This window comes from Lissotriton helveticus, chromosome 12 (assembly GCF_964261635.1).
Source record: "Lissotriton helveticus chromosome 12, aLisHel1.1, whole genome shotgun sequence".
In the NCBI taxonomy this organism is placed as follows: Eukaryota; Metazoa; Chordata; class Amphibia; order Caudata; family Salamandridae; genus Lissotriton; species Lissotriton helveticus.
In genome coordinates, this window is record NC_136073.1 from 807,953,304 (window position 1) to 807,965,777 (window position 12,474).

At 48.6% G+C, this 12,474-nt stretch overlaps 1 protein-coding gene across 1 annotated transcript in view; it reads left to right on the forward strand.

The window, feature by feature from the left end:
• LOC144798932 (GON-4-like protein) overlaps nucleotides 1-12,474 on the forward strand; it is a 396,699-nt gene that overhangs the window by 266,093 nt on the left and 118,132 nt on the right. Inside the window, exon 20 of the mRNA XM_078670067.1 lies at nucleotides 414-564. Coding sequence (XP_078526193.1) covers nucleotides 414-564 — 151 coding nt within the window. The remainder of the gene's footprint in view (nucleotides 1-413; nucleotides 565-12,474) is intronic.

Here is a 12,474-nt window from a genome sequence, read left to right on the forward strand (position 1 = left end):
GGTACCTCTTCCCATGAAGCACTGGGTGTGTATCACTGGCCATCTCTGTTCACCTGTTTGCAACAAAAAACACCCTCTGAAACCACCTACTGTGCTTGCCATTTTCATTCATATACTGTATATAACATCTATTTTCCTAGCTTGTGCTATTGTACGTCTTTGTTTTAGACAGATCCTGTTCATATGATGTGTACACATTCACATGCTTCGTATGTTTCAGTTCGCTTTTGGTTAATTTACTGTCCTTGGTTCATTGCTGTGGGTTTTATTTGTTGCCTCTCCCACTTTAGTTTATTGGTGTTGAGATTGTCACTGCATGTCTGATTGTGTGTTTGTTGTCTTGAATGATTTCTTTATCTCTCTGTCTGAGGAAATCACACATGGACTGACTAAGTGTATATTTTCCTGGGCAGTTTATTGGCTCTGGGACTGAAGCACTTTGAAGGGACTGAGATGCCCAAATCGTTGATAAGCAAGTACCTCGTGGTCACAAAGACGCCCCAGCAGGTCAGCGTGAGAATCAAGAACCTCAGCTACAAAAGGGTGCCTGATAACATCATCAGGGTGAGTGTGGGATGGGAGGCAAGGATGAATAGTTCTCTGAAGTACACCAGTGGCTTAACTTTAATGGGGTCTTCAAAATGTGTGTTCCAGGGTGTGGGTGGTGAAGATTGGAAAGCCGGGCATGGATTAAATTTGGGTTGTTAGTCTTCCTTACCATTTACACACTATTGCTGTTTAATTGGCATGTTGCTTGAGTTTCTAGGTCTCTTTATGTTTCTTCTGTCATTTCTGCTTTCCCTTATGAGCAGTACTCGCGCACTACAAGGCAGTTTGCCTGGCAAGCCTGAAATCCGGATTTGTTTGGCAAGAGCCTGGCATGAGTTCACTCAGTCAGTTAAACTTTATTCGATTATAAAATAATCATAAAAGCTTATGTTCGAGGCATGTGGGCTGCTAAATTCATATCTTAGCATTAGATCGCCGCCTAGTGTTGGGTCCGGATGATCGCACATTGTTGTCCTGGAAGAGTCTTCGAAGTATCCTGAGATAGGTGGCTCCTCCCCTGGACTACAGTGCGCATGGGCATCGGCTCCATCCCCAGATTGTTTTTTTCCGCCATTGGGTTCGGATGCGGTCTCGACTTCTCTCTGTCGAAACCGAGTAAAACTAACTTTTTAAGGCCAAAAGGCCTTGTATTTATAGCGTCGGTATTGTTTGCGCACGGTCTCGAGTTCTTCCGACTCTTGGAGTCGGATTCAGCGGAGTTTTTTCACTCTTCGGACATCGAGGCCTTCTCATCGCGACACGACCACAACTTTCCAGCATGGAGCGGAGTCCGTTTAAGTACTGTCCGCTCTGTGGGTCCAAGTACCCACATATAGACCTGCACCCGGTCTGTAACAAATGCCTTTCACCGGACCATGACGACGGCAAGTGCAAGGCTTGCGCACAATTCAGGTCTAAAAAGACTCTCAAGCTTCGGCGCGCGGTGCGCCTGGAGGCCAGACAAGCGGCCCCGGATCCAGATAACATCTTCGGCGACCAGGAAGAAGATGAACAGGGTCATCATCTCCAAATATCCCCACCCGAAACGGAGGTCGAGGCGGATCCGGTAGACGACGACGGAATCGCGGGTCAAGGCCTTGAATACGTCGAAGAGGTAGGGGACGTCGAAGAGATTTATGGGGCCGCGGCAGATAGCTCAGGGGACGAGCTATGCCCCGAAGGTTTCGAAGAACACGATCGGGTCACGGGATCGCCAGTTGGCCTTACCCAAGACCCCGTGCCGCAAGCCACGGCCCCGCCTTCAGGCCCGGCCACGGACATACTTGCTGGGCAGGCCGGATCGAAACCGAAACCTACGGTATCGACTACACCCAAAATGGCCGACCCGAAAACGAAACCGAAACTTATGGACTCGAGCGTCCCTAAAATGGCGGCCGGCCCACAGAAAACTACTGCACCCGCCGCCGCATCGGCTCCGTCGACCTCCGGTCCGCAGAAGTCGAAGAAGTCGGTCGATTCCACAGGGTCAAAATCGGCGCCGGAGGAGGGATCCTCTAAAAAGGGTGGTCGGCACGGATCAACCGCTGCGACACCGTCTAAGCACGCCAAAGCCAGCGGCACGGCTCCGGTTACGACTGGGACTCCGTTAGTCAGTCGCGTAGTGGAGGCGGAGCCGACACAAGCACACGGATCGTCGGCTGGCACATCTGCGCATCGATCCAAGGACTCTGGGTCGGCGGCAACTGCATCGGCGTCCAAAACTCAGAAAGGCCACCATGACGTCGGATCCGAGGGGAAGGTCAAGACATCCTCGTCAGCGCCGAAAGCCACTGTCAGTGAAGCGTCCCCCATCGCCGCTTCGCTACAGAGAATCAGGGAAAAGGCCGCTGCTACGTCGGCTCCGTTGCCGTCGCCTCAGACGCCGAAGGACACTCCGGCAAAGCCTAAGAGTAAGCTTCTCTTCCTTCTGCCGCCGAAAGAGGCTCCGAAGGCCTTTTCTACAAAATCGACGCCAAAGAAGTCGGATTCTTCTACGGCAGGGGTACCTTCAGGTCGAGAACTCGAATCAGAGGACGATTCTGAGCACTTCATCGACGCCAACACAGGCAAATTAACCCTATACAAAAGGAGGATCACTTCAGAGCCTCTGGACTCCTATGTCATCCCACTAAAGAAGAAAAGGGTTCCTCAGGACGCTTCTAACCTCATAGAACCTATCCAGCCTCCTCCAAGAAGAAGCCCTACTCCCTCACCAGAACACTCTGAGGGTGAGGGATATGATGAAGATGACCAATACACCTTCCCCATCAATGAACCAGATGCACATCCAGATGCATATGATGACATTGGTGACCAAGGCACCCAGGGTGTGGGGCAAGACCCACAGCCTTTCAGTGCACGTGCATCCCCAACAGAGGATTCTGCAGGTTTTCATGCACTCATTGAGAGGGCAGCTGCTAATCATGATGTGGACATGCATGCTGACCCAGTAGAAGAAGACTTTCTCTTTGACACTTTTTCAGTCTCTGAGAGGACAGTAAAGACACTGCCTATGCTCAAGGGGGTCCTCAAACATGCTGCGGACATCTTTAAAGAACCTACCAGGGCGAGAGTGGTCAATCCACGTATTGAAAAGAAGTACAGACCAGCACCTGCAGACCCTGCATACATTCGGGGACAGTTGCCGCTGGACTCCCTGGTGGTCGCAAATGCCCGCAAAAGGGCCAACTCCCAAACAACGGGTGAAGCTCCTCCCCCGGATAAGGAGTCCAAAGTGCTAGAGGCAGGGGGCAAAAGAGTAGCTGCACAGGCTGCCAACTTTTGGCGTATTGCAAATACACAAGCACTCTTAGCACGTTACGATAGGGCGCATTACGACACCCTAGAGCAAATTGTACAACACCTGCCTCCACAGTTTCAAGAGGGCACCAAACTGCTTATAGAGGAAGGGAAACTGATCTCCAACGCAGCCATCAAGTGTGCACTTGACGCCGCAGACACAGCAGCTAGGGCGATCAACACTAGCGTCATGCTGAGACGACAAGCTTGGCTCCGCATATCAGGGTTTAAACCTGATATTCAGACAACCATACTTAATCAGCCAGTCAATCCTGATAGACTGTTTGGTCCAGATGTGACACCACCCTCGAAAAGATAAAGAAGGACACAGAAACTGCTAAGTCCATGGGGGCCCTACAATCACAACAGTTTCGTGGCAATAATTTTCGTCGCTCAGGTGCACGTGGAGTCACCAGAGGACAGATGGGTCAACAATCGCAATTCTCAAGAGGTGGAGCACAAACCTCGTTCACAAAACAGAACAAGGGAGGTTACAGAAATAACAGCAACAGAGGTCGCGGCAGAGGAAACAACAACTCCCGCTCCTCTACCCCAAGCAAACAGTGACTCTCTGTCACTGCCCCCCGACCACTTAACACCTGTCGGGGGGAGACTGCAGCAGTTCCTGCCCGTCTGGAGAAACATCACCACAGACAGGTGGGTGCGACAACTAGTCCAGTACGGTTATTGCCTAGAGTTGAAATGCACTCAACCCAACATCCCGCCAAGGCAAAGGCCTATGTCCGCAGAGCACTTGCACTTATTGCAGCAGGAAGTAGTGGTGATGCTGCAAAAAGGCGCAATCGAGCTCGTGCCGGTGGGAGAGGAAGGCACAGGGGTATATTCCCTGTACTTCCTTATTCCAAAGAAGGACGGATCTCTCAGACCCATTCTAGATCTACGTCCCCTCAACCTGTACATACTATCAGAACATTTCCATATGCTTACACTGCAACAGATTCTTCCCTTGTTAAACCAAGGGGACTTCTTAGCAACCTTAGATCTCAAGGATGCTTATTTCCACATTCCACTACACCCGTCCCACAGGAAATACCTCAGGTTCACTATTCAAGGCAAGCATTACCAGTTCAAGGTCCTGCCCTTCGGAGTCACCACAGCCCCAAGGGTGTTTACCAAGTGTCTGGCGACAGTAGCAGCGCACCTCAGGAGGCAGAACATCCATGTCTACCCCTACCTGGACGACTGGCTCGTTCAAGCCAAGTCGGAACAACAGTGCGCCGCGGACATGTCGACCACCATTCACCTCCTTCACAATCTAGGTTTCTCGCTGAACTACCCAAAGTCGCATCTTCAGCCGGCACATGTCCGGCAGTTTCTAGGTGCGACGATCAATACCCTGACGGCCATGGCTCAACCAAACCAAGTCAGGATAGACAGCATGCAGTCTCTAATCCAGAAGTTCAGACCACAACACTCGCTTCCAGCGAGAGTGTTCATGCAGTTGATAGGCATGATGGCCTCCTGCATCTTCATAGTCCCTCACGCACGGTTACATATGCGCCCGCTCCAGGAGTGCTTAGCAAATCAGTGGACACAGGCTCAGGGACAATTGACAGACCTAGTGTTGGTTACCAGTCGGGCATACGACTCTCTGCATTGGTGGACTCCACACAACCTTTGCAAGGGCCGACTATTCCAAGAGCCAGTGCCACAGATTATCCTGACAACGGACGCATCTCTCCAGGGATGGGGAGCTCATCTGCTCACTTACACAGTGCAGGGACTATGGACGACGCAACAACAGAAGATGCACATCAACTATCTGGAACTGATGGCAATCTTCATGGCGATCAAGTCCTTCATTGTACATCTGGGCAACAAGGTAGTGTTAGTCCGGACGGACAACATGACCGCGATGTACTACATTCAAAAGCAGGGAGGCACCCACTCGCCACAGCTGTCTCATCTGGCTCAGAGCATGTGGAAGTGGGCCATTCAGAGGAACATTTTCCTCATGGCAGAACACCTCCCGGGAAAGGACAATCAGATGGCGGATCTGCTCAGCAGGTACAGCCATCAAATGCACGAGTGGGAGATACACCCATCTGTCCTCCACCCGTACTTCCAGCAGTGGGGTCATCCGGAGATAGACCTGTTTGCCACAAAAGAAAACGCAAAATGCCAACACTTTGCCGCCAGGTTCCCTCACCCACAGTCGCAGGGGAATGCGATATGGATGAACTGGTCAGGCAAATTTGCGTACGCTTTTCCGCCAGCCCCTCTGATACCGCTGGTGGCAAGAAAGCTAAGGCAGCACGCGATGACTCTCATCCTAGTTGCTCCAACGTGGGCGCGCCAAGCATGGTACACCACGTTCCTCGAACTCTCAGTGGTGCCGCATCAAAGACTGCGCCTCACGCCCAGACTTTTGACGCAGAACCATGGAGAAATTCAGCATCCAGATCCGCAACAGCTCAACCTGGCGATCTGGCTCCTGAAGTCCTAGAGTTTGGATACCTTAACCTACCTCCGGAATGCATGGACATCATCAAGGAGGCAAGGAAGCCAACTACCAGAGCATGCTATGCTGCGAAATGGAAGCGTTTTGTCATTTACTGTACAGCCAATGACATCAACCCGCTAGATGCATCTATCCCTGACATCATTTGCTATCTGTTGCATCTTTACAAGTGCAATCTAGCGTACACTTCCATTCGGATACATCTATCCGCCATAGCGGCTTATCTTCAGAACAGGCAGCATCTCTCTGTCTTCAGAGTGCCTGCCATTAAAGCCTTTCTTGAAGGCCTGAAACGAGTCATTCCCCCAAGAACACCACCAGCTCCGGTGTGGAACCTCAATGTGGTCCTCACCAGACTGATGGGACCACCTTTTGAGCCACTGCACTCGTGTGAACTCCAGTTCCTAACGTGGAAAGTAGCTTTCCTAATAGCTATTACGTCACTGAGGCGTGTTAGTGAGCTACAAGCGCTCACAATCCAAGAGCCCTTCATTCAGATTCATCCAAATAGGGTAGTGCTACGCACTAACCCCAAATTCCTTCCGAAGGTGGTGTCACAGTTTCATCTCAACCAAACTATTGACTTGCCGGCATTCTTCCAAAACCCACAAACGGTAGCGGAAAGAATGCTCCATACCTTAGATGTACGGAGGGCGTTGATGTACTACATAGACAGGACACAACCCTTTAGAAAGACAAAGCAACTTTTTGTTGCCTTCGCACCACAACACAAAGGCAACCCTATTTCCAAAGCAGGAATAGCCAGGTGGATTGTTAAGTGCATCCAAATATGTTATCAAAAGGCCAAGCGCACTCTAACAATACCCCCAAGGGCGCACTCCACACGCAAATTGGGGGCATCCATGGCTTTCCTAGGCAACATTCCTTTAGAGGACATTTGCAGAGCAGCCACGTGGGTCACACCACATACCTTTACAAAACACTACTGTGTTGATGTGCATTCCAAGCAGCAAGCTGCTGTAGGACAGGCTGTTCTCAAGACACTTTTTCAGGTTTCTGCAGCTGGCACGGGCAACCGCCGCTGATGGAGGGACTGCTATGTATTCTATGCTAAGATATGAATTTAGCAGCCCACATGCCTCGAACTGAATATGCTACTTACCAGTATGCATCTGTTCTTGGCATGTAGGGCTGCTAACATTCATATCGCCCACCCTCCTCCCCGGTGCCTGTTGCAGCTGCAGATATACTATTGTATTCAGTCATTAGCATGGACATCCTTTACACTTTTCACTCCATCTTCTGCGACAATGGCGAAAAACAATCTGGGGATGGAGCCGATGCCCATGCGCACTGTAGTCCAGGGGAGGAGCCACCTATCTCAGGATACTTCGAAGACTCTTTCAGGACAACAATGTGCGATCATCCGGACCCAACACTAGGCGGCGATCTAATGCTAAGATATGAATGTTAGCAGCCCTACATGCCAAGAACAGATGCATACTGGTAAGTAGCATATTCATTATAAAACAATAAAATTGCCTGCTACAGAAAGATAGGAAACCACAAAAAAATATGGAATAAGTTATACAGTGAAAATTTTTACATCAGAATAGATTTTCTGCACTTAAAAACATACTTTAAAAACAACGAAACAGAGAAAATGACAAATTCTTCCCCAAGGGATTGCATGGCTATGAATGCAGGATGGCATTGTCGCTGGCCTAGTGTTCTAAGCAGCGGGAGAATCCACCTTTTCCTCTGGACTGTATAAAATTTACAGAAGAATAAAACATGCATGGTGGATTGTGCTGACAAATCGTCGCATGGGCAATTAGGCAGCTGCCTAGACCAATCGTTAATTGCTGGAAACTAAGCGACCTATGGACAATACCCATCCTGAAACGTGTTAATAAAAATCTTTCCAAGTCAGAGGATACAAAAGTTAAATACGACTGCATCTTAAAAGTAGTCAGGATGTTTTAGTGGGCGAGAACAGAGATTTTTAATATCTCTGTATTTAATCTAATGTTTTCTAGATACTGCAAACAGCTCAGTTTGAAAACTTTCCTATTTACTTTAGTCAAGGTATTGGGGTTATCAAAATATTCTTGATGTCCTAATTTACAAAAGAATTCCTTGACATACCTGAGCCAATTTATATGTGATACCCCATCTAACCAACAGCAATCAATAATCATTTGTCGATTTAAAACAGTCTTCTCTGAAGTCCAGATATGATGCCAGAAGAGAATTGGTTGGATGCCAATGGCATCCGCTATATAAGATATACCTAACTCCGAGTGGCAATTGAAAGAAGAGACTCTAACCGGGACGGCAAGCAGGTATCTAAGAAATCTGTTTACGGCCCACTGTAGAGATGTCACATCTACTTGTCCCCAAATACCCGCTCCATAGGTCGCTATTGCGACACATTTAGCCTTGTAAATTTAAGTAGTTCTGAGGGAGGGCGTCTTCCTAATTTCTTACAAAAATTAACCAGGGCTGCCAGTGACTTTGAGAATAACTGTCTCCTTAAATTAACAGCCTGTGTCCACGTGCCAGTACGATCAAATAAGACCCCTAAGTATGAAAAGGTATTAGCTCACTCCAGACGTTTCTTTTCTAAGAAGAACGTGCTTCTGACCAGTCTACAATACACGTGTTATTTTTTTGCAAATTTTATTCTATCCAGAGAAAATTATGGATTGTTCCTGTTTTGAAAGTATTAGGTATGAGGTCCTGTCGCCCAGCATTTGTGGCACTTCAACAAATTAGAGACAGTCCTTGTTGTAGCCTCTGTAGTAGCCTTTTTAAAAAATGTTTTTAGGTGCAGGAAAACTATCATGATGTGATAGTGCAAAAATGAAGTCCTGTTTATACACGTGGTGCCATGTCCTCTATTGTAGATATTATTATATGTTTTTGATAACAATCTTCTTTTTTTAATAAGTGTCTTTCTATATGGTTTTATGGTTATATATGTTTGTAACCGAATAAAGTATTATTGAATTGAATTGAATTAAAGAAGAACGTGCAACACTTTTTGCTCTCCGGGCCACATTTTAAAATGAATGTTTTGGAAGCGTTTACTGTAAGGTCCAAGTTGGACATAAAGTTCACTAAAATAGATAATACCTTCTGGAGGCTATTCAGAGTGCGGGTGTAGGAGGGTGGATACCTGACTATGGTTACCCTAGATTTTTTGCCTAGTGTTTAGCTGGTTTTCGACTTAGTTGGCCTGGGATCCTGCTAATCAGGGTCCCAGGCTATCTGCTCTCTCTTAAAATGGACTCCATGTACCCTAGGTGCATAACTAAATTGGTACTGGACACCTTATCAGACCCTGTACAGTGCACTATAGGTGCCCAGGGCATATGTGCATTCAAGGCCTACCAGGGGCTGCAGCATATCTTTTGCCACCCCTGGCTGGTACTTAAATCAACACAATTGGCTGATCCCTCAGCTGGGGCAAGGTGGTGTAATCACCCCTTTCTTAGATATAGTATACCTATATCTAAACCTATATCTGGACACATATATACCTATCAGTCACTCCTATGGCAGGCCTTAACAATCCTGGAGGCAGAGTGCTTGGTTTTATGTGAGATGGTGCTCTAGCATGAGCTGAGCCTGTCTGCAGCTTTCTGAACCATTTCCTTATAGCTGTTCTAGTGATACTGCCATACCATATACTCTTAAGTGCATTATAATCCTCGCGGTTATTGCTAACTTTGGTTTGGCTTTATCAAAACATGTCGCGTTTGGTGTCATACACTTTGGAATACTACCCCCTCGCCAGTTCTGGCGACGGGGGTAGCATTCCACCCTTCTAGAGGGAGAAGACATGTTACTTTGCTTTAAACGCGGTTAATCCTAACCAGAGCCTCAGCATCACAAAATGGATGCTGCTGCCCCGACACAAGTCTGACCTCCTGCTGCTGACCGAAACTTGGCAGGGGAGGCCTGGACAAAGGGTTTCCTGTCACAGGGAGGTGCTACACCACCCCAGACAGGAGATAGTGGATTGGAGCAGGGAGGGCTGAAAGAAACTAGACACTGCCTGGGGCGCACAAGGTGTCCCAGGCAAAATCCAGTCAAACCGTTTCTGGGGCACTCCAGCCCCAGTCCTGGCGCGAAACTGGACAAAGGGAAAGGGGTGTAACCACCCCCTTCCTGGGTCCCACCCATAGGAGGGACCTAGCAGGTAATCCAGCCCCTTGATTTGGAATAAAGGTAGGAGCTGTGCAGATGCACATCAGATTATCCTGACTGAAACTTATGAAACGAAACTCTGGACCCTTCGACGACCCACTCGACGTGGAAGACTGAAGAATCTCCCTTGTGGTCAAGGAGTGACCACCCTGTGCAAACAGTTACCATCCAGCACCTCGACGTTTGCTTTGTTGCAGTTCCCGCCGGAACTCGAGCGACAGAGATCGACAAGACCCAGCTTTCCTACCTTCCAACAGCCCGATCCACAGTCTATGCAAAGCTGAGACCCGTGGAGGCGACCTGAAGCGTGGGAGCGGCCATCTTGGAAGAACAACGAAGCGCTGACCGTGCAGCTCCCAAGGCTCCCTCGAAGCTGTGCATTGGAGTCTGAGAAGCTCCAGCCCTGAGCAGCTTTTGCACCGAAGCTCACCCCTCCACACTCACCGAGTGCTGCGTGGGGCCCTTTTGCATTTTCCTGCTCAACGCGTTGGTCCGGTCGCTTGCCCGTTGGCTAGCGGCCCCAGTACCGACGAACCTTTGAATTTGCTCCGCTAGTCTGGTTGCTCCAGACTGGCCCTCGCTCCCCTGAAAAGGAGCACCCGATCTGACCTTCCTGGTCCGGTCAAGAAGCGATCTTCGAATCCTGTGTGGGTTGCACTTGCCAAGGCTTGTTAACTCCGATACGGAAGACGACACCGCCGACAGCGAGAGCCTTCGTGGGACAGCTCGTGATCCCCTCCAGGACATCCTCGGTGCCCTAGAGTCCACGTGGCAGCGGAGACAAGCTTCACGACAAGCACCTGATTGCGCCCGACATCGCCTAGTTCCTTCCTGGTTCCTTCCTGGTCACTGGCTAGTGACCCAGACTCTGTCCCCTCTGCTTTCAGGTACTCTACATCTGCGATCCACCCTTGGATCACACCGGACACTTCTCTTCTGGACGCCTGCAGCCTCTTCATCTCCAGGCACCCTAGAACTGCGTGATGAAACCCGACACATCTTTGCACCTGTGCACCTGCTTCCTATGGGTGAGGTAACTCTTGAACGCCAGTGCTCCTGTAGTGGTTTACACCTCCAGTGTCTAAGTCTACAGTTTTGTCCTTCTAGTCCAGTCGGAAGACTCTTAAAACTGTAACTCGATAACTTTTACGCACCATTGACTTTGCATTGGTGCATGCGTGTGCTTTTAGCACTGCACCCGAATCCCGCGGGCTACTCCCATCCTAACTGCTGTTAGTCCAGTGTAGTCCCAGCGATTCCCAAGGCTCTAGGCCTTACCACTGATCGATTAGTGATTGGTATACCACTTTTTTGATATATGGTTTGAGTGGCCATCGGCCTCATCCATAAACGTGCAACTTTCATATGTTATATTGTGCTTTTGTTTAAACGCTTGTGCTTCATTACTCATAAAGAGTATTGGGGATTATTCTGAGAATAAATACATATATTTTTATAGTATATAACTTGTGTGGTGTCCTTTCATTTGATATTACAGGATTGCATATGGTAAAACAGCTGGCTTCACATGCCCTCTTGAGTTAAGCCTTTAAGGCTGCTTTGTCCATGCTACCCCTAGGATAGCTTGTCTATAAGATTGACTTACAACCACCACCATAAGGGATTGTTTGGACTGATACAAGGTGCCCACAGAACTGTGGACATCATATACCAGGCCAACTTCTCACAGCGGGCCATAAGCACTGCGTCATCCGCATACCTGAGCACAGGAAGTGAGTGCTTCCCTACCGCCGGGAGGTCCTGGCACTCATCTCTCAGAACCCGGTCTGAGTTATTAATATACAAGGTAAAAAGAAAGGGTGCCAGGACACAGCCCTGCCTTACTCCTCTTCCGACAGTAAAAGAATCTGTGCAATCACCCCCTGGCCCCAATATAAAATGGTCTCATTAATGAGACCAGGGATGGTTCCTTGCCCAACCTCTCCAAAATCGGCCATAGTTTTTTATGGATGACACAGTCGAAGGCCGCAGACAAATCCACAAAGGCCAGGTAGAGCGGGCCCCTTTTCGCCTTAGTACATTTAGCAATAGTTAATTCTAAATGTAGGCACTGATCTATAGTGCCCAAGCACTTGTGGAACCCATATTGTATATTACTAACAATAGAATAATTATCTGCCCAGTCCTGCAATCTAAAACGGAGTACTCTTCCAATTATTTTGACAGTGGAGTCTAAAAGTGAGATAGGCCGATAGCACACTGGGTTGTGCGTATCCCCCTTTTTGAAAATCGGAACCATAATCGATTCACTCCAGGTGGGAATAAGGCTGGTCGAGATACAGGCATTAATAAATTTTGTTAAAACTTGATGGTGCTTCAGAACCACCAAAACCAGTGAATCTATCATTTCATAAACTCAGGCACCCCCCATTCTGCTCCGTTTCTCAATTTCCTTCTGATAAATATCCTCAGGTTTACCAGTCCTACATTTGCCTCCACATATGTTC